This window comes from Esox lucius, chromosome 21 (genome assembly GCF_011004845.1).
Source record: "Esox lucius isolate fEsoLuc1 chromosome 21, fEsoLuc1.pri, whole genome shotgun sequence".
Lineage (NCBI taxonomy): Eukaryota > Metazoa > Chordata > Actinopteri > Esociformes > Esocidae > Esox > Esox lucius.
In genome coordinates this window covers 23805133-23828200 of record NC_047589.1, presented here as the reverse complement: position 1 = coordinate 23828200, position 23068 = coordinate 23805133, and the positions used below count along the sequence as shown (strand labels likewise).

The 23068-nt window shown below is 43.2% G+C and overlaps 2 protein-coding genes across 6 annotated transcripts in view; both read left to right on the top strand.

Annotated features, from left to right (window-relative positions):
• Positions 1-3333, top strand: part of LOC105027313 (5'-AMP-activated protein kinase subunit gamma-2) — a 70517-nt gene extending 67184 nt beyond the window's left edge. For all 5 annotated transcript variants that reach the window (XM_013139674.4, XM_013139677.4, XM_013139679.4 and 2 more), the window contains one exon: positions 975-3333. In XM_013139674.4, the coding sequence (XP_012995128.3) occupies positions 975-2023 (1049 nt within the window). In that variant the 3' untranslated portion in view covers positions 2024-3333. The remainder of the gene's footprint in view (positions 1-974) is intronic.
• A 1041-nt stretch (positions 3334-4374) lies between these two features.
• Positions 4375-21137, top strand: LOC105027304 (cytochrome c oxidase subunit 4 isoform 1, mitochondrial-like). Its single transcript, NM_001304199.1, is given in 5 exon segments — positions 4375-4445; positions 5185-5278; positions 13521-13688; positions 15365-15496; positions 20775-21137. Coding segments are annotated over 4 exon segments (528 nt in total). The 5' UTR covers positions 4375-4445; the 3' UTR covers positions 20909-21137.
• The last annotated feature ends 1931 nt before the right edge of the window (positions 21138-23068 follow it).

The window sequence follows — 23068 nt, the reverse complement described above, 5'->3', positions numbered from 1 at the left end:
AGTTTAACCGTTTGTGAGAAAAGCCCATAAAACCGTGGCCTTTCTGCTAACCCCTGGGCTTGCTGCAGCATGGTCAAAACCCGGCTTCCCCTCCGTTTCTCCTCTATCCCATGAAAAGCATGAAAGCCAATAATATACCCTCAAAATAACACTGAAACATTTTGCTTGGCTTAGAAGAAGTTGCAATTTCTTTGTTTTTTGTTGCGAAGTGTTTTAAAAAATGTATCCTCTAATGAACACAAACCTAGATTTACACCTTATGTGTAATCAATCAATCAATTACATTTATTTATAAAGCCCTTTTTACATCAGCAGTTGTCACAAAGTGCTTTTACAAAACACAGCTGCTGGATCAATGCATATTATTAAGGACCTGCTTGTTTATATTAACAGGCACTGAGGTTTTGAGGTTAACGTTGGGAATTATAATGTGCGTGTTTACCTAACGTTTGGAATTATAACGTGAGTGTTTACTTAACATTTGGAATTATAACGTGTATGTTTACTTAACGTTTGGAATTATAACATATGTGTTTACTTAACGTTTGGAACTATAACGTACGTGTTTACTTAACGTTTGGGATTATAACGTGCGTGTTTACTTAACATTTGGAATTATAACGTGCGTGTTTACTAACCGCAAAGCAAAACCTACATCTGACTGAGGTCAATTGCATTACACATTTCCACACAGAGAAACGCACTGGGATGCTGCTAACAAAATATTTTCATTCAGATCAACACAATGAGAAATGAGAGCCAATTAAGGCCAAATAGATTTAGCCTCATTGGGATGATCTTATTGCATTATTTGTGAAATGCACAGGTCTTAAGGTCTGAAGTTAGCCTGGGTGTGCAATGTATTACAAACAAAATATGATTTCCAGTGCTACCTGGTCATTTACACTCTAAATGCAAGGATAAGAGCCTCTGACACACGTTCTCACTAGACCAACGTTTCCCTTTCTTCTCAGGCATCAACAGAAAGAGCAGCCAACCACAACCGCCACCAGAGGCACAGACATCACCAGAGGCATTGGTAGAGGCAGAACCAGAGGCTAACACTGAGGTAGTGGTGGTAGAGGCATTCCCAGACACGGAGACAGAAGAACATGTTGCTGAGCCAGCAACGACGGTAGAAGGGATAGTGGAAGCTGATGTTGAGGAGGGGACACCGGAAGAGACAGCAGCTGAGGGGATGAAGTCTGAGGCAGTGACGGAGGCTGAGGTGATGAAGGATGAGGCAGAGGCTGAGGGGATGAAGGATGAGGCAGAGGCTGAGGGGATGAAGGATGAGGCAGAGGCTGAGGGGATGAAGGATGAGGCAGAGGCTGAGGGGATGAAGGATGAGGCAGAGGTTGAGGGGATGAAGGATGAGGCAGAGGCTGAGGGGATGAAGGATGAGGCAGAGGCTGAGGGGATGAAGGATGAGGCAGAGGCTGAGGGGATGAAGTCTGAGACAGAGGCTGAGGTGATGAAATTTGAAGCAGAGACGGAGGCTGAGGGGATGAAATCAGAGACTGAGGTGGAGACTGATGGGATGAAGCCTGAGGCAGAGGCGGAGGCTGAGGAGATGAAATCCGAGACGGAAGTGAAGACTGATGGGATGAAGCCTGAGGCAGAGAACGAGACTGAGGAGATGAAGCCTGAGGCGGAGACGGAGGCTGAAGGGGTGAAGCCTGAGGCAGAGACGGAGGCTGAAGGGGTGAAGCCTGAGGCAGAGACAGAGGCTGAAGGGGTGAAGCCTGAGGCAGAGACGGAGGCTGAGGGGGTGAAGCCTGAGGCAGAGACGGAGGCTGAGGGGGTGAAGCCTGAGGGAGAGACTGAGGCTGAGAAACCTGAAGCAGAGACAGAAGCTGAGGGGTTGAACTCTGAGGCAGAGACTGAGGCTGAGGTGGAGTTTAAGGCCGATGTGATGATGGCTGAGGCTGAAGCTGAGTTGGTGGCGGAAGCTGAAGCCAAGGTGGATGTGGTTCCAGTTATGGATGAAGTTGGGACTGAGGCTGTTGTGGAGGCAGACTGATGTTGGACACAAGGATGGTGAAGATTGAGAGGCAGAGTAACATCTGTGGCATTTCCTACATGCTGATAGTGACCTGCCATGACACGAGACGCAAGAAGATGACTGTGAGCAAGTGCGATGACAAGATATGGTCACATGGGTGACAGACTTGGTCTGACTAAAGCGATTTTCCCGTTGCAGAAACATTCTAGAATGTTGCCGATAGAAATTTCATGGGTAAAGCAGATATGATTCCTAATTCTACTTGAACGTTCCAGAATATACCAACCACACACCCCACTACACCCCCCCCCCCCCCCCAGTCTATGGGCCCCATCCAACAGATACAATACACCCCTGAAGAAAAACATATTGGAGCTAAGACCGTATCAAGTAAAATCTGACTGATTTGGTTTAAAATGTGTTAATGGTTTGTCAAGTTCAGGAGAATATCAGAGAAGATCAGGCCATCATTGTGTGATTTGATGTGTGGAAATGTGGCCTAAGTTGGTCACTCCAGTGCACATAGACCGCTGCAGCATGGGTTGGATTGAAGCTGACGGTTATTTCAGCACACCCTCTCTCTCCATGAAGCATAAAATTCCCAAAAGGAAGTATGGAAGGGAGAAAGAAAGGGAGTGGAAAGGTGTGTTACAACTGAATGTGAGCATATCCAAAACCAAAACCCATTTCCAATTTATGGATGTATGCTACATCAAAAGTTTTGTTTATTTTGCTGAAATTGAAATTATTTTCTAGAACCAAAGTTTGGTTCTGTGCTATATTCCTGCAATGTTAATTTTCAAATCATGTAATTCTGTAAAGATAGATTAAAAGATGTATTTATTTATTTTTAAATAGTCTTTTCTGTGTTTAACTACTATTTTCAAAGGGGGTGGAAATTAATGAAAATGAAACAATGTCATGATGACTGTACATTTAAATTCAAGAAGCAGCAGCTGCCTATTTACAGTATATTCAGTATTTATCTCTCCACTTACTGTGGTGGTATGCAAGATATATCTTTTACTCTATCGGTCATTCTGTAGTGTAAATATAGAGAAACCTTCATACTGAGAAAACTTTAAGTGCCAGAGAAAGGAACCGTTTTTTTGTTTTCTTTGTTTTTGTGTATTTAAAACGGCAAGATCCTGTTCTTTGTAACATTGTTGTTGTGGAGTATATTGTTGATACTGTCAGATGAGGGGTTCATACATTGTACCCAGCTCTGGCGTCAGTATGACACTAATGGTAATACATGTTGAAGATTTCATTTATTTTGTTTTTATTTTGCAGTTTGAAAAGTAATAAAACCTACTACTGAATCGTCATCTGGTTTCTGTGGTGTTTACGATTTTTACATTGGCACCATCTAGTGGCAGTGTGGTGCAAATGTCTTGAATTGCAATGTGTTTTCAAATCAGTCCAATCAAACAGAAAGGGTATTGCAGTATGACTGCAGCAAATAGACCCGACCAAATTTTTAAAGATAAAGTAATGACCGACATAATAGGTTTACCTTGGATTATTTAGGAAGGTAGAAGATGGTCTAATTAAAATGTTCATTAATCATAATTTACGCCTACTGTTTGCTATAGCTGCTCTACAGGTTTGCTTTTGAATGATATTGATTGCAATGGATACATCAATTATATGGAAACCCAAAGCTAATTGGCAAATTAGCCTTTATCAGTAACCTAGGCGACTTGCCAATCGTGTATCCCAAATTGTTTTAATATGATAAACGTAACAAAAAGAAAAACGAAAGCTGGAGGGTTCATAAATAAGCAGGAAGTATCTCTTCCGAAAGTGGTTCGTGCACGCGCGGTCAGTCTTCGGGCGTAGATGTGGGCTAAATATTATAATAGGCTATGAAAAAAAGAACTAACGCAGACACCCATTTTAATACACATATGTATATATTTAGAATGTGTTTCTGATCAACCTCACGTAGACGAATACTTGTAGGCAACTGTCATATGGCAGACGTTATGGAAAAAGCTAGAATAACATCAGTTGGAGCGGTTCCTGAAAGCATCTCATTGGTTCATTACTGATAGTAAGGGACAGGCATAGAGATGGATAAATGACTTGTCTGAAACAAAATGTTATAGCGTGAACATTGAATTAACGGATGCCTTCAATGACTATCTGAGACTTATTGAACTGAATTGTCTGATCTCTTCTGATGATAAATTTTGTCTCACACCAAAGTGAGTCATCAAAACGGGTCATCCAAGGAAGTTGGAAGTCCCTCAATAGCCCTGCCACTGAGTCCACAGTATATACAATGGGAAATATATATGAAGGCTTCCTCTATCTACATCTGTGGGGACACCTGACTTAAAACCCTACTTCGATACAATTCTAAGTTGTCCATGCACTCCCATTGAGATATCACGTAGGCATTTCGGACAACAGGAGTGAATAAAAGGACGATCAGGTAATTATTTTAGAATGTATATTTTTACAAGGCTATTGTTATTAAGCTAATCCTATACACTTTCACATATACTCAACAATTTAGCAACATGTTCAGCTACACTTATATAGCTAATTATTGGATAATATATACGTATTAAATGTCAGATGGATGGATATTCGTTAAATATTGCTTGCAAAAGGTTTGTGTTATATTGTGTTTTATTTAGATAAATTTAGCACTCAAACATAAGACGTTGCGAAAACGGTGTAACAATGTAATGCTATTTTATTATCTGGAAAACTATTCTAACCCAGCAATGTTTTCGTTTCAATTAGTCGTGTAGCATTTGAGTATGTGCATTATCATACAGGGCGATTGTTTGGTATTACGAACAAATGCAAACTGATGGAGACGTGCTAATACTAAACACAATGCATTTTGGGTTCAGTGCTACGTGACAGTCGAAGCACTCTCCTGTTAGTACTGTCTGTCCTTGATTCATTTGTAGGACACTAGCTCAACAGGCGCAGTAGCCTAAATGTAATTTTAGAATCCATTTCTGGAACATGCATTTGTTTATTTTGGAAACCGTTCATAATTTGATTTTGTGTTTGAAATGTGTTTAAAAATGTGTATTTAATGCAACTGTTAAAAGTAATATTAAAGTGCCCTTATTATTATGGCCGCAAAGTGCACTAATAGTGTATTCGCCAGAAACAGCAACCGCTTTGCCCTTACCATATGTATCTCTACCCAGATGTTGACCTCTCGGGCTCTCGTGCGCGGGTTCAAGATTGGGTTTTGGAGACCACTTTCATCAACCTGTAGTGTGCAGGCTGTTCATGGAAAAGGTAAACTCCTTCTTGAAACAGAGTTAAAGTATATTATATTAGTTCCCGGTATGGAACCAACATTATTCTACCTCATGCACATTGCGCGTGGAAAATGCGCCCTACAACATGCGTATTTCCTCATGGCCTAGCTCATGATCTCCGTGGGCGTAGGCCTACCAGCACCCCCACCGCAAGAATGGGAAGGGACACTTGTTACAAAAAACGTTAAAGTATGATCAGAGTTTTGTATAAAGACAGGCAGAATGTACATCAGTGATGCTCGCGACATGTCATGACTAGTTAGCCAGCTAAAGTTATGCACAAAATAGGCGCAACAGTGGTATCATGTGACGGTTTTGTCGAGTTAGACGGTTTTGTCTAAATAAGACATCAGCTCAAATCTAGGTCTGTAATTTTGATTTCGAGATAAGTTGGCTAACAACCAAAGACACATTTTCTTCTCTTACCACCCTAGACCTGGAAACCCTAAACGTGAGTCTTCTTTCCACTGGTATATTTGCTGACCCCAACTACAACCCGGTGTCTCCTGTTGCTGCGCCTCTGGGTTTAAAAGTTGTAATGAGATTTGGAAACAGTCATTATGAGCACTACTTCTGCCGTGGGCTACACTTCTAGCGTGGTTATGTGCGGTTACCCCATTCGGGAAAATCAATACATATGTGCGGTTACCCCATTCGGGAAAATCAATCCATATATATATATATATATATATATTTAGAAATGGCCAATAGAATACGTTTATAAATATATTACCAAATGCACATAAAATGTATCAACAACTGTTGTAGATGCATTGAAAAATGTATTCGAAAATACATACAAAATATATTTCTCAATACATTTTGAAAATATTATATTTGAATACATTAAATGTACAGCTGCGTTTGGCTGGCTGTGTCTTGAATTTGTGATGTTTGGCTTCCAAGTCGAGCATGCAAACCAAACAGGGATATCTTGTTTAGAGGGGCGAGTTGCGGCCTTACCGAGGTTGCTACAGTACTTTAGAGTATATTGGTGACTGCAAGATGAAATGTATTTTGAAACACCACAAAGTGATGTCATCAATACTTATGATCTAATTATGAACATTTGTAAGGTGTTGTTTGTATATTCACTGTGAGACAAGCGTACACCGAATTTGTTTAGAAATTCCAGTCCTATTATAGACTCTGTGCACCAGCGTAGTGACGAACTTTCGCTTTTGTCTAGAAGTCGGTATTGCAGTTTCCGGTTTACTTACTAATACTCATCCGCATTAGTAAACACCTAAACTCACAACAAGATGAGTGATGCTGTTGTACGAAAAAAAATATATATAATGTACGTGACTCATTTAAGTTTCAAGGTACAAGTGGGGCATCATTTTAATCAGGATAATGTCCTCTTTTTAATAAAATATGGCTTGCGCCATTCAATGACTTCAAACACTAGACTAGAAATAGTCAGAAAAGGCGATTTTTTTATATACTTCCACCTAACGCAGGTTTAAGCGGAATTAATATCATATAGGACCAGATGTTTACTTCCTATGCCAGTTGTTATTTTTCTGTTTCGTTGTGACATGAGGTTACAGTAGTAAAATAAAAGAGGAGACCTGTTTTGGTGCTTTTTTGAGGCTATGGAATTTTAAGCTTCATTCAGGTTAGAAGAGGCTGAACAAGGTTCGTTTCAATTCACTTGCTATGACGCGCTAGCGTTCCAGCTCAGCCAGCGTTCTTTTGCCGTTTTCTGAGGCTAGGGTGAATTTTTATTCGTTCTATTGTTCTGCCTAATACTACACTAAAAAGCAACACGTCGCTAATTAGCTTAGCCGATAGCCGCCCGCACACCACAGTGAACTACTTACCCTCCTAGTTGTGCAGATAACTCGATACATAGAGTTTGAATCCCTTGTTCCGCTTGCTTTTTGGAGCAGGGGACCAGGCATCAACAATTCGATGGACATCTCTAATGCTTATTTTAGGCAGGTCTTGGAGACATCTACTAAAAACGGAAAGTTTGGGCGACGTGGGTGATCGCCTTAAGTAAACCGGAAAATGATATGCCGACATCTGGCTAAAGCGGAAGTTCGTCCATACGCTTGTGCACAGAGCCTATTGGCTGTAATATAAAATTGATTTCAGCAAAATGTCACTCCCTGGGTTACACCTAAGGGAACCTAAAGTCCTTGCCAGGCCCCTTATCCACTAAAAGCGGAATAACATCTGTGTTTAACTATAGAAGAGATGTTGGTCTTAATTTGTGTTACCATACCATACCATAATCTCCCGCTTATCCGGGGCCGGGTCACGGGGTCAGCAGTCTAAGCAGAGATGCCCAGACTTCCCTCTCCCCAGCCACTTCCTCCAGCTCTTCCGGGGGGACACCGAGGCGTTCCAAGGCCAGCCGGGAGACATACTCCCTCCAGCATGTCCTAGGTCTTCCCCGGGGTCTCCTCCCAGTGGGACGGGACCGGAACACCTTCCCAGGAAGGCGTTCCGGAAGCATCCGAAACAGATGCCCAAGCCACCTCAGCTGACCCCTCTCGATGTGGAGGAGCAGCGGCTCTACTCTGAGCTCCTCCCGGGAGTCCAACATGCACTGGGAACAAGTCTGACTTACTGCCGGCAATGCGGACCAAGCTCCTGCTTCTGTCGTACAGGGACCTGACAGCCCTTAGCTAAGGACCCAGGATCCCATATTCCCAAAGCACCCTCCACAGGATGCCGCGAGGGACACAGTCGAATGCCTTCTCCAAATCCACAAAACACATGTGGATTGGTTGGGCAAACTCCCATGAACCCTCCAACACCCCGTAGAGGGTATAGAGCTGGTCCAGTGTTCCACAGCCCAGACGAAAACCACACTGTTCCTCCTACTATCGGCCGTATTCTCCTCTCCAGAACCCTGGCATAGACTTTCCCGGGGAGGCTGAGAAGTGTGATCCCCCTATAGTTGGAACACACTCTCCGGTCCCCCTTCTTAAAAAGAGGGACCACCACCCCGGTCTGCCATCCCAGAGGCACTGTCCCTGACCGCCACGCGATGTTGCACAGGCGTGTCAACCAAGACAGCCCCACAACATCCAGAGACTTGAGGTACTCAGGGCGGATCTCATCCACCCCCGGTGCCTTGCCACTGAGGAGTTTCTTGACCACCTCTGAGCCCTCATCCTCTGCTTCCTCAATGGAAGACGTGACGGCGGGATTGAGGAGATCCTCGAAGTACTCCTTCCACCGCCTGATGACATCCCCAGTTGAGGTCAACAGCTGCCCACCTCTACTGTAAACAGCGTTGGTAGGGCACTGTTTCCCTCTCCTGAGGCGCTGGACAGTTTGCCAGAATCTCTTCGAGGCCAGCCGATAGTCCTTCTCTATGGCCTCACCAAACTCCTCCCAGGCCTGAGTTTTTGCCTCCACAACCACCTGGGCTGCAGTCCGCTTGGCCTGTCGGTACCCGTCAGCTGCCTCAGGAGTCCCCCAAGTCAGCCAGGCCTGCTAGGACTCCTTCTTCAGCTTGACGGCATCCCTTACTTCCGGTGTTCACCACCGGGTTCGGGGATTGCCGCCTCGACAGGCACCGGAGACCTTACGGCCACAGCTCCGAGCTGCTGCTTCGACAATGGAGAACATGGTCTCCACCGCCAGCTTCCTCCCCCGCCATCGGATCCAACTCACCACCAGGTGGTGATCAATTGACAGCTCCGCCCCTCTCTTCACCCGAGTGTCCAAGACATACAACCGCAAGTCAGATGAAACGACAACTAAGTCGATAATCGACCTGCGGGCTAGGGTGTCCTGGTGCCACGTGCACTGATGGACACCCTTATGCTTGAACATGGTGTTCGTTATGGACAAACTGTGACTTGCACAGAAGTCCAATAACTAAACACTGCTCGGGTTCAGATCAGGGGGGCCGTTCCTCCCAATCACGCCCCTCCAGGTGTCACTGTCGTTGCCCACGTGGGCGTTGAAGTCCCCCAGTAGAACGATAGAGTCCCCAGTCGGAGCACTTTCCAGCACCCCTCCCAGAGACTCCAAGAAGGTTGGGTACTCTGCACTGCTGTTCGGCCCGTAGGCACAAACAACAGTGAGAGACCTATCCCCGACCCGTAGGCGCAGGGAAACGACCCTCTCGTTCACCGGGGTAAACTCCAGCACATGGCGGCAGAGCTGGGGAGCTATAAGGAAACCCACACCAGCCCGCTGCCTATCACCATGGGCAACTCCAGAGTGGTGAAGGGTCCATCCTCTCTCAAGGAGTGTGGTTCCAGAGCCCAAGCCGTGCGTAGAGGTGATCCCGACTACCTCTAGTCGGAACCTCTCAACCTCACGCACGATCTCAGGCTCCTTCCCTGCCAGCGAGGTGATGTCCCTAGAGCTAGTTTCCGTGTCCAGGGATCGGGTTGTCTAGGCCCCCGCCTTCGACTGCCGCCCGATCCTCTCCGCACCGGCCCCTTATGGTCCCTCCTGTGGTGGTTGAGCCCATGGGAAGGCGGCCCCATGTCGCTCCTTCGGGCTGAGCCCGGCCGGGCCCCATGGGGAAAGGCCTGGCCACCAGGCGCTGGCGTAGGAGCACCAACCCCGGGCCTGGCTCCAGGGTGGGGCCAGGCTGCGCCATACCGGGCGATGTCACGGAACTAAAATTTTTTTTCGTCATTAAGGGGGTTTTGAACCGCTCTTAGTCTGACCCGTCGCCTAGGACCTGTTTGCCTTGGGAGACCTTACCAGGGGCATATAGCCCCAGACAACATAGCTCCTAGGGTCATTCAGGTACTCAAACCCCTCCACCACTTTAAGGTGGAAGTTAATTTGTGTTACTTGTTAAAATAAAGGTATAATTTATTTTCAGGTCTGCTGTGAAGTGATAAAATAGAACAAGTCTTAAATGTATGTCATTTTGGATGGTGAACATTAATTGTTTTGAAATACATTTTGACAATTTTTTTTATGTATTTATACATTTTGACATATATTTCAGAATAAAATATGAAATACATTCTGATGCCTGAAATGTTAATAACGTGAAAATGTAGACAATGTTAGTACAAACATACCTTTATCATCAAATAAATGGCTAAGATCATGTGCAACAAACAGGTGTACATGATTTAAGATCATTTGAGATTAACTTGGGAGGATCCAGTTGTCCAAAAAGATTAGATAATGTATTTGGTTTTTAAATTTTGGGTACCATTACACATCATGCCAAGATCAAAAGACCTATTGAACAACTAAAGCGGCCTTTGAACAGAAGAACCTCATACCAACTGTAAAGCATGGAGGCTGCAGCATTATAGTTTGGGGCTACTTTGCTTCCTCAGGGTCTGGCCAACTTGCCATTATTGAGTCAGTGATGAATTCTGTATTATGCCAGGGAATTCTTGAGGAGTATGTGAGGCGTTCAAAAAAGCTGAAGCTGAACCAAATTGTAAGTTGGAACAGGACAATGATCCAACACACACAAGCTATAACACAATGGCTCAAAATGAAGAAAATATCCAAATTCAATGAATGAGGGATCGAAGGCATAAATTAGGTAACTTAAAAGTAAGTCGACAAATAATTATTTCTGCAAACAGGAATTAGGGGATAAATACATGTTCACGGCATGTCATTTGTAAATTCAGCTGTAAGAATGCTGTATGTTTGTGGAAATGTGAATGCTTAGCTTAGGCTAGCAAAAAGATCAGCCATAACATTACGACCACCTGCCTAATATTGTATAGGTCCCCCTTTTGCCGCCAAAACAGCCCTGACCCCTCGAGGCATGGACTCTACTAGACCTCTGACGTTAGCAGCAGATCCTTTAAGTCCTGTAAGTTGCGAGGTGGGGCCTCCATGGATCGGACCTGTTTGTCCATCACATCCCACAAATGCTCGATTGGAATGAGATCTGGGGAATTTGGAGGCCAAGTCAACACCTTGAACTCGTTGTGTTTCTGAAACCAATCCTGAACAATTTTTGCTATGTGGCAAGGGCGCATTATCCTGCTGAAAGAGGCCAATGCCTTCAGGGAATACTGTTGCCATGAAAGGGTGCACACGGTCTGTAACAATGCTCAGGTACGTGGTATGTGTGAAAGTAACAACCACATGAATGGCAGGACCCAAGGTGTCCCAGCAGAACATTGCCCAAAGCATCACACTGCCTCCACCGGCTTGACAGAATGTTCACTTGCTGCCTAATATATCTCACCCACTGAGTGGTGCCATGATAACGAGATTATCAGTGTTAATCTCTTCACCTGCCAGTGGTCATAATGTTAGGGCTGATCGGTGTATATTCCCCAGAACGATATTCCTAATAATGTGTTCAGGTGCGCTATAGCCAAATATTCACAGATGTGACGTTAAAAAGAAATACCCACACTCAATTGCAGGTCCCACTTTTCTTCCTGCCTTGATCAAATGTTTTTTGACTCTGTGTGAATCAAAGCTGGTGATTGGCTATGATAGATTTTACATCTGTCTGGGGTACCTCATGCATTTCCCTCAAAAAGATTAACGTTCAGCACTCCAGACAGCTCATGAACTAGCCAAGTTCATTTGCGACTGATTCCAGTACAGTTTTAACAACATGGGCCCGTTATATCTGGATGAGAGTAGATAAGCAGAGGTTTAGGTACAGTATACTGTAGCTGATTATTTAAAAGTGGCTAGTTGCTGAGAGCCACAGCACAAGGAAATAAATGTTTGCAGTGCCACGATTTTTTGGGTCTTGATTACGCTGTAAGGAGGATTATTTTTGGAACAATTGGGGCCTGGAGTGGGACGGGTCAACAATGCCTTTTGGAACGATTGAGGCCTGGATCTTTCCTGACTTGGAATCGTGTCAGACCTTAATGGAGGACAGGTGGCAGCCGATGACACATTTTTGCTGATTGCACAGTCCGTTGCTGTTTAACTCTGCTGTCCGTTGCTGTTTAACTCTCCAAACCAAACAGTGATGGAGGAGGTGAGGATCTTCTCTAAGATTGATGTGTTGTTTTGGGTATGGATTGGAGACTTGGAGGTCTTTTTTTTTCCAGCTGCTGCAAGTGAACATCTCTTATGCCTTCCTGGTGATTGCTTAGCTTGTGTATTATTTTTATTGACTCTGCTAAACATGCAGTGTTTAAAATGTTTCTTGTTTCCAATAAAGAATCCATCGAACTCTAAACAGTTCAAATCTCAACCAGAAGTTCAATGATGTCTTCTGCTCTCATGAGTTTATTTTATGTAGTGTAATATTTATTAAACATTGTTAATGTATAGTAATGACGTATACTAAGGTCTAATTAAATTAATCCGTTTATTTTTTTTTCACAAAGTCATGGGAAGCCATAAACCTGTTCATGCGCACATTTTACATAATCATATCATTTTATTTAATTATGAATTTTGTGTCTAGCGTTTACATCTAAACATTTGAATCCCCCGAGCTGATCATTATCTGGAGGCGGTCATGATCCCACAGAAACGGGCAGCTGAGAAACCTTCTCCAGTGTCCTCAGTGGTGGTCAAACCCACAGGCTTCTGACCTATAGCCCTTAGCGCCATTGCCTGTCCACCAAAATCACGTTAAAGTGGTAAAGTCCATATCCACGTTTATGAACACAGTGTTGACACTCTTCTCTTCAGACGTTTTTTTTTCTTTAAAAGGGGGGTGGTCATGTAATATATTTTACAATACCTCTAGTAATTACCCCCCCCCCACCCAACCCCCTGGCCCTACAACTTTCCAAACAAAAAAAAAGGTGTGGGCACATTGTGCTTTGGACAAGTCTGGAATGGCAGGGCTAGTAAATGATTAAGCTGTGAAGTGTCGCTTGTTACTTTGGAGTCAGTCAGGGACCTGTTACTGGTAAAAACATGGGTATCACAAGCCTCATGGGCTTGACTCCTTGCCAACCACGGGACACAAGGTCATTCAGGGACTGGGCTGTTGAAGGTGTCAGGGCACAGGGCTCCTGGTGCAGGCTATACACTATTTAGCCAGTAGAGGGAGGGATAACCTCACTGACATTCCCTTGTGAGGTCTGCTGTGAGTTGACGAAATAGGGAGGGGCAAAAATGTCATGGATTGAAATACTGTGATAACACTAACCGCACAAATCTAATCAAACCTATTGTTAATGAGTATTAAATTCAACATTTTAGGAAAGGATATGTTCTCCTGGTCTTATATATTTTTTTCAATATGAAGCCTTTCTAAATAAAACGCTTATTTTCTCTGAATGTATAATTCTGGCTGTCCGTTTCTCTGTGTCTGAATGTAGATGTCAGCGCCGATGTGCTTGACTGCTCTGCGCCACAGTACTACAATCGTCTGGACACACCTCTTCCTGACATTCCGTTCGTTAGGAACCTGAACTCTGAGCAGAAGCAGCTCAAGGAGAAGGAGAAGGGGCCATGGACCAAACTCACCAGGGAGGACAAAATTGCATGTAATTACTAGTTGGCAAATCACAATGACAGCTGCTTCACGATTGTCATCGCACATGGCAGAAAATGTTTTCAACTAAAAATAAATTGATCGTTTGTATGGCTTCACGCGAATGTGCAAGGAATCATCACCTGAGCTAAATGCACCTATTGAAATTACATATCCTCAAGCAATACAATAAGGGACTTTGGCTCCAGGTTTCAGTAAATGATTAGTAAATTATCCCTTTACAATGGAAAAGGGTTGTATTTAAAGCATGGGTGGGAATAACATGTTGAAATACATGTTCTGGGGTAGATCATGAATTTGTAGGTTAGTACATAGATTCAGCTTTTTAATTATTGTTTTAATTATTCGAATGCAGTTGCATTTGAAAATATCTTTGCATTCCGTACAGTGCCTTCAAAAAGTATTCACTTTCTACACATTTTGTTGTGTTATAGACCTAACCTATAATTTATTAATATTTTGTTTTTGCTGTGAATCTACACACAATACCTCATAACGACAAAGCAAAAACAGGTGCCAATTTACAAAAACCTGAAATCTCATGTACATAAGTATTCAGATCTTTGTAGAAAAGCCTTTGGCAGTGATCACAGTTTTCAGTCTTCTTGTGTTTACCTCTACCAGCTTTGCACATCTGGATTTGATGAAGTGCAGAGAAGTTTGTCTTTCCGGCAGGTTATCATATCTTTGCAGAGAAACTCTGAAGCTCTGTTAGATTGACCATTGGTTTCCAAGTCACCTCTCCGTCCAAAGCCCTTTTTGCCCATTTACCAAGTTTGGCTAGACAGACAACTTTAGGAGGAGTGTTATTTCTTCCAAATGTCTATCATTTCCATATAATGGAGCCCTCTGTGCTCATGGGAGTGGCATTATATAGATATTTTTTCCTTTCTAAATCAAGTTCAATCAATTGAATTTGCAAAGGTGGACCCCATCCAAGTTCTTCAGTCATCTCAAGGATGACTACAGGATGGTGGATGTGTCATGGCCAAGGGTCTAAAAAGCTATGTACATAAGATATCTAATATTTTCAATCAATTGGCACAAATAAAAAAAAAAACATGTGTATACTTTGTTTTAAAGGGGTACTGTGTATAGATTGATTGCAAAACAATAACTGTAATCAATTATAAAAGAAGTATGTAACCAGACACGTTGCTAGGATCACAAAACCTTTGGGGCTTCCTATTTTTTGTTAAAACAAATATAAATAATTTACCACCCTGGGCAATTCATAAAAGATGCCCGGCATAATGACGACCCTGTCTAAAACACAACAAAATGTGGAGAAAAAGAAAAGGGTCTGAATACTTTCCGAAGCCATTGTGTACCTACATTTTGCAATGTGGCTGTTCAAACACAAGGTGGCAGGATAAAACCGCTTGTGATATGTCACGTTGTTGCAACATGGCTTCATTTTAAAATGAACAGCCTCTAATTCAGAGAGATCACATCTCAATAAATTATTTATACGTCTGATAATAACAAGGCTACATTAATATTGTACATAGAATAATATTGTAATCATACTCCTGAATTCTGTTTGACTTGGATCAACCAATTACTATTAAATGATTTAAATGCTGATTCGGAGAGTACTAAACCCTCTTCAGTTTTCAACATCTTTTTTCCTCTTTCCTCTTCCCCCCTTCTTCTTGTTTGTGACAGTGTACCGTCTGACCCATGAGCTGAGCTACCCTGAGATGAGGAAAGGGTCCGATGAGTGGAAGTCTGTGGTCGGAGGAGTCTTCATCTTCCTTGGTTTTTCTGGCTTGCTGGTCTGGTGGCAGAGGGTCTTCGGTGGGTTTCCCGGTCTCTTTGGCGTTCATTTGTTTATTTCTAAACAGTATGGTGGCGTTAGGAGTGTCTTGCATTGTTGTTGTGGGTGAGGCTAGGAGAGGGGCATTTCTATAGAGCTGGCCCCAGATTAATACCTGGCGTCTTCCTAAGAATTGTTTGAGTCCAAGCTTTGAACTTGGCAGTTGTTAAAGGTATACCAACTCACCTGAGCCTCCATCTGACATAATTCTCACTGCACACTGTGTTGTTGGATTCATGGACCAATTGTCTTTTATTTATGTTTTAAATATATAATTTTGACATGAGTGACAACCGGTGACAGACAATGCCATTTCATTATACACAGGCAAATATTTATAATTGGGAAGGGAATGGGGTTATGTGTCAGTTTGTCCCCCAAGGTCCATCCATTCCCACTTTCAGACTCATTGATTTTGGCACCTTGGAAGGACTTTGGTTACAGCGTGGTTGTAAAAATGTACACCGTGGCTTTTCAAATGTCGGCACAAAACCTTGTCTGGAGATGGTTTCCAAATGTCACGGTACCGCCATTTCCATAGTATTTAAAGAAATGCGGTGTCTGAAGCGGGACTTAAGTCCATCACAAGGCGACCAGAACTGTCAGTCAAATAATCCTAGACTGCGTCTGCATAACCTAACCGTCTGTTCTCCTAAAAAGGTACATTACCTTTTATTTATATCATGACTGAACAAGATATTTAGTGGAAATAAAAAGCATCTTGCTATCACATTATCCTAACAGAAAATAATTATGAATAAAAAATAACTGTCTATAGTGAACATATTGAACCATCTATGCTGGAGCAGAATTCTCTTAACTGAAAGGATACAGCTACTTTCATTACTGTAACAAGAAGATTTGTCATTTACTCCAACCCCTCTGAATGGGAGAGGGTGTCAAGGAGCTGACATGATGAGGGTTAACTGCCTTCCTCAGGGACATAACAACAGCTTTATTTATTCACCTGGACAGGTCAGGATTTGATCTAGCAGCACTTCGGTTGCTGGACAGATGCTATAACTGCAAAGTGACTGGCAGCTCCTGGAGTAAGGAATGGTTAGATCGCATACTTCTGTATGGAACATGATATTGTTCTGCCATTTTAAAAGTATTTTTCAAGGAGTTGGGCTTTTTAGCACTGAGTGTACAGTAGTAAAAGACAGGGAACTTGTAAGCATACAGTTGTCCCTGACTGGAATCACAAAGGCCACAGGTTCTGTCATTTTATACATTCACCAGTATGACTTCTTCTGACAAATCTCACTAATACTGTCGAAAATGTTATTTTATGATAGTGGGTTCAAGTTGTGTGCATTGTGGGTTCAAGTGCTGCTTTATCCCAGCATGGTTGTAGTGTTGGGCTTTACTCAACCTTAGAGCACAGTCTCGGTTCAAGTCATTCTGCTTTAATTATCATAACATTAGCATTCTCTCGTATCAGTTTAAGAAAAGTAAAACATTATATTGTGATGCAATGTAATGTTTTAATTTTCTTAAACTGATATGCTATGTGCTTAAGCTATGAAAAAAAACATGGTTATTGCTTGGCTGAAAACAAACATGTTAGACTTTAATATATGGAGGATTATATTAAGTGGTATATATTCATTCAACCAGGGCAAAAATTAGACTTGGTGTTCCAATAGAATGCACTTTGGATTTAAACCCTACATAGACACAGAACTGTGTTCGGAATTTAAAATGCATTCCACAAAAAATGAGGCTTCAAATCTTTCAAGCCCTCTACTCTGAACAGCTCTAGCAGACATGTACAGCAGATCTCACGTCTGTGATGTTGGGTGTCAGACACAGACTTTTCACCTTCAGCACACATTCCCTGTCCAACAGTTTTCTCTCATTCTCTTCACGACCTGAAATAATTGGACAATGCTGTGTTAACAGACTGTGGTATAAAGAACAGTGGACAAAGAGAGTGATTGAGAGAAATGGAGGGAGAGAGTTAGAGAGAGATTGAGGGAACGAGAGACTGAAAGAGATTGAAGGAGGAAGTGCGAGAGATTGAAGGAGCAAGTGAGAGAGATTGAGGCAGAAAGGGAGAGAGGCAGACTGAGATAAAGAGATTGAGGGAGGAGGTAGAGGACGACCGCGGAGTTTGAGTCAGTTCTTCAGTTGAGGAATCCCCCCAGACACTCCCTGTTAAGGAGCACCTGGTGTAGTTTGAAGGCTGTGCCTACTGCATGTGTCTGTCTGTCTTTCTGTGTGTGCGTGTGTGTGTGTCTATGAGTGTCAGAAACGGAGCAAACTCTTATCTTTTTATAGCCTCCTTCTGAAACCCCATAGTGTTCAGGGAGGTGAAATTGTCTATTTGATATTTTAAAGTATAAAATATCTCGCATTTAGAATGCATTTGTTTAGAAATATATTTTGGGGCAATTTGTTTTAAACATTATATATATAAAATCTGTCTTTTAACAAGATAAAACCCTAATTGATCCCTAGGTGCCAAGTCCCCTGAACTAGGTTGAATTAAAAGTGATTAATCGAAAATTAAACTAACTTAACATGAATTCAATCTTTCACATATGAGAGGCAATGAATCCCCAGAAAAAAGCTACCCAGGAAATACATAATGACAGAGAGAGAGAACGCACACAGGACAACGGAGGAAGGTATAGAAAAGAGAGACAGTTCAAAGGGAGAGCGAGGGGATTCAATGGAGTTAATGAACAAAGGAGTTAAAGTGAGAGAGAGCCATTGAGCAACAGGAAGTCCAAAACACAAAGAAGATGATGAAGCTGGTCAATTAGCAAAACATTTTAAAGGGAATTGTAGTGAAAGAGGCAGCAAATGACAGGTACCGAGAGGAGAGAAAGCCCCAGACAGACAGGTGGGAAGCCATTTCAGGCAGGCATGGGGTATTCCCCCCCAGTGTGGAGTTCGAGCTGGGACTTGAAAACCGGGGTGCTTGCGAGGCTGAGCGGGCTCCCTCCACCTAATTAGAGAAAGGAAAGAGATAGCGGCTCCCTGGATAGATGTTAACATGCGCCATACTTCTAAGAGGAAGGATAAAGGGTGATTTCCCCAATCTTTCCCATCCCCTCAGGACACAGGTTCACTCCAGGCCTTTGCCTCCGGCGCATTCCGACACTGAAGTGACTTTCACCTTTCACACAAAATTCTAATTTTGAGAACACTCCCTTGAAGAATGTTTGGTATTCCTTGTAGTTTCAGGATTTTGAATGCCTTTGATTGCTGTAGCACAATAACATTACTCTGCCCCAAAAATTGGTGTGGGTATTAAGTTAAAAGTTGTGATGCTGAAGTATCTCTCCAAGGAACGGAAGTTTGAAGGTCAAAATTGTCCTGTTTGGATTGGCCCTTTACTTCTCAGTTGGATCAGTAGTATGGTACTTCTCCATACCTCATGGCCACGATGTAGTTTGATGTGTAATAAATCTGAATTGGATTTTCTTGCTTCTCTGCATAGTTACAAAAAGGTCAAGATCTGCACAATGACAACATAATTCCACCTAGCAACAAGAAAACATCTACACATTACTCCAGAGTGTCACATGAAACATGGACACAATGTTTTCTGTCTGGTAGTCAAGTGTGTTGGGGCTTTAGTCAGCTTGTCTTGGGCATTGGAGCAGACGGGGGGGATTCATCTCTGTCCCCAATCTGCTGTGAGCGGGAAGAATCAAGGAAACAGTGGAGAATGCATTCCATTGACTCCTCAAGGCCTCTGTTCTCACCTCTTTCTCAAATCCCACTGTAAAAGAAGCGGAGAGGAGGGACCTCTGACCTTTACATGGGGTATGAACAGGAGGCAAGAGGGAATGCAACAAATTAAGAATTTCTAATTGAGATTCTCCCAAGTTCAGAGGAAGCAGGAATTGAGAGTTGACATTTTACACTCTCTAAGTGAATGACAGAGAGATCAAGCTACCGTAATGCCCTTACCCTGTCCAGAAACAACCCTCGAGCCCCTACCCTCCAGAGTCTAATGACTTTAGGAAATCTGAGAAGGATTTTGTGTGGTGACATTGTGAAAGCTCCACCTTACCTTCCAACAGGCTTGGTGAAAGTGTTGCAGTATCAGCCTGATCAGAGCTTTAGACCTGCACACTAAATTCAGACCTGTAAATGCTTACTGGTACCCTAGATTATAGAAAGATCGCTTTGCTTTACCATTACGAGCTGTTGATTGGGGAAAACCTGATAGGGGGAAGCTGTTTCATAGCATAACATTCTCTGACACCTAGCCTCTTCACTACACTTATCATCTAAGATGAACTGTTGATCATCAAATATCTTAAGGTTAATTCTAGGTAGGCTGGACTAGACCGTGCTAACGGTTGGTTGTATGGCGTACGCTCTCAGGGTTGTCTGTGAGCGGACTGCCTCTGTTGTATTTTCTGAATGAAACATTGCACCTCTCTGTCCGCTGTATGTTGGGGGATTTTGTACAATCAACCTTTTTTATGAAGTGAACTGTTTGCTGGCGGTATGAGAGTTCTGAGTTATTTTTACTGCCGTTGCTTGAAGGCATACTATGAAATAATGTCTTCAATGCACTGTCCACCCTAGCAAACCCAATAGAACGCCCTCAATGCATGTGACGTAGGTACCTATTCTAGTGTGGTGACATAAGTGTGACTTAGATCACTTCCGCCTTTGTACTCATTTGGGACTGTTGCCTGAGCCCAAGACTGACTGCACCACGACTGCCTATATGTGGGAAGTGACATCAACTATTTTAAACGAAACCAGGGCGCTAATGTCTTTAGTGTCATACAGTGTCTCATCCAATGGCACTGAGGATGATGAAATACAGAACCTAAACCAGAGTGCCAGTTTTCCTGAGGACATGAGCCCAGTTTTGGACTTAATGAAACAATTTTTTTTTTTTTATAGTCCAGTGGTTTGTCTCAGGGCTAAGTTTATTTTATACCAGGAAACTGGGCCAAACTGTTTGGTTTTTACTGGCATAATTCTCTTACACGAAGCAGCCTCCCGAAAGATTCTTGAAAAAAAGAATGGACTCTTAAACATTTTGACCTATTTTGTGTCTTTACAGAACAAAAGCAAATTGGCAAAGCAGGTCCATTGCAACATCATTTTGTCACCAGTTGCACACACCGGTTGCACTAGACATTGTCTAGTCTTATCTCTCCAGACTGACAATGTCTTACGCAACACAGTCAGCTATCATGTCGTCCTCCCTCTCCTCTCTCTTTCTCTTCATTTCTCTAACTCTCTCACTCTCTCTCTCTCCCTCCCTCTATCACACAGTGTATGGCGATGTTCCTCACACTCTGTCTGAGGAGTGGGTGGCGAAACAGACTCAGAGGATGCTTGACATGAAGGTGAACCCCGTCGAGGGATTCTCTTATCACTGGGACTACGTTAAGAAGCAGTGGAAATGAGAACGTGCGGACGTGTTGTGTTGGGTCAAAAATATAAATGACCGATTTTTCTTGGTACGGCCGGATGGAAATTGAAAGGTAATTTTCTGATTGCGCTGACGTATGCAGACCTTCACTGTGAATAGTGTCCGCGAACTCTGGAATATATGCTTTCAATTTTTACCAAGCCATACTATTGATCATACACAGTATGCTTTGAATCGAGATTACATTAATTCTATAAACCTAATAAAGACACATGTCACCAATGAGATGTTTTGTTCTTTCCTACCAATGTCATATTTCGTTCGTCCTGCAAAATCTGTTAACCGATGATTACAGTATATACAGCAACATTTATACATTTTTAAGCGAACATTTATTGAATGCTGTTCCTTTTTTTGTCTCTACCAAAAGCAAAACTTAGCATTCTTTCCACCACTTCCTTCCCAACTGTAAAATTAAACTTAGTCTTAAATTTTGCTGCAGTCATCTGTTTTTGATGCCAAAGAATGTGAGAAAACAGCAGTTCACGAAGCCAGCAATTATCTAGCTATCCACACAACTTCCAACCCCACCAGCCAAACTGCCGACTAAAATACCACCACTTTTTTCACATGATTTAAAATTCTTCTTGTTCTCTTTCTCCGGAGCTCAAGTAGTTCATACGTGGAGTGTGTGGTTTTCTTCTCCGCAGCGAGTGCTCTGGACCCAAATTAAATTAATTCCCTAGTCCCTCTCCACCCCCTCCATCCTGATATGTTGAAAATTCTGAGGACAGGGTTGAGTCCTGCGGGTGTAGAACGCCGAGAGGGGTTAAAGCAGCATCATTTGGAATGAGCACTGGTTGTCCAGGGAGATTATTAATTAGCCTGTGCCATGCCCCCGGTGCCACGCCATAGGGTAAACCCAGATCCTCGCCTTCAACATAGAGATGATCGTTGTTATAATGTACATAATAATGACTCTGAAATGAAGATGATGATCATGAGCGTCATCCTCTCTGGCAAGCGCTAGGCAGCCAGGTAGAAAGGGGAGTGAGAGCTGCTGTTTGGTACCGGCATACACCAGATTGCTCTGAGTCCTCCCACTGAATCATTGTCACACTTCATAGCTTTGTTCCTTCTCTCACGTGACCTATTACTGTAATCCTGCAGTGGGAAGCCATGATAAATGCCAAGTGTACGTGTGTGTTTTGAATCCATGAGGTACAAAAGCTTCTGTGTACTCACACATGTGCACGCACGCACGCATGCAGCACCTCAGGGTAGGGAGCTTATTTGGTCTTCCATATGATCATGTGCAGTTTGAAGTAAACCATTCCCATTTCAATGCGTGCTTACTCCAACTGTTCGCTCTCGTGTCCTTTGTGGCTCAGTTGGTAGAGCAAGGACAGGCTTCTGGGTTCAATAACCACAGGGTAAGTATAAAAGTGTACGCACTCATTACTGCAAGTTGTTCTGGATAAGATATCTGCTAAAATCAGTGGTTCCCAAAATTTTTCGGGGGACTGCCACCAATTGCGTTTTGCCATAACAAGGGACCAGACATCAGCAGACAGAGGAGAAAGCATGCTATCGTCCTCATCAGAAATGTTCCAGCCATCATGACTCCTCGGTGAGGGAGGTAACAGCCTCTTCAACCTCATTTGACAAAAGACATTTGGTTTGTCCAATAGGAAGGATGACCCACTGAGAGAGTCAGACAGTGTCAGTGTCTAGTAGGATAACTCCTATTGGTTCTTCGGAGTGGGCTGAGCTCAGCCCAGAACATCACAGCGGGAACACTGGCCGTCGTCCGGGACGTCCACTCCAAACGGTGCAGCAGAAAGGGACCTCAGCCATTTGGGTCACAGGCTGTTGGCACTGCCACCATCTAGCAGGCCGAGATGGTCCAGGAGCATCTCCACCTGGACAGACAGTCTGACCAGAAGCTCCTATGCTCCGGCTAAACCACACGTCTGCCCCTTGGACTCAAAATCTCAGGTCTGCACACAGCCCAGCCCTCTTCAGAGTCACACAGTCGCACCCTGAACACATATATTCACCCCCCAGCATGTGCGCGCACACATGCACACGCACAGCAGCAGTCTGCACTGTTGTGGGCTCACTCATTGTGATTTCCAGTGCAACTTGGGACTGATATACTTGCTGAGCATGTTTGGATTATCAACTTGATTGC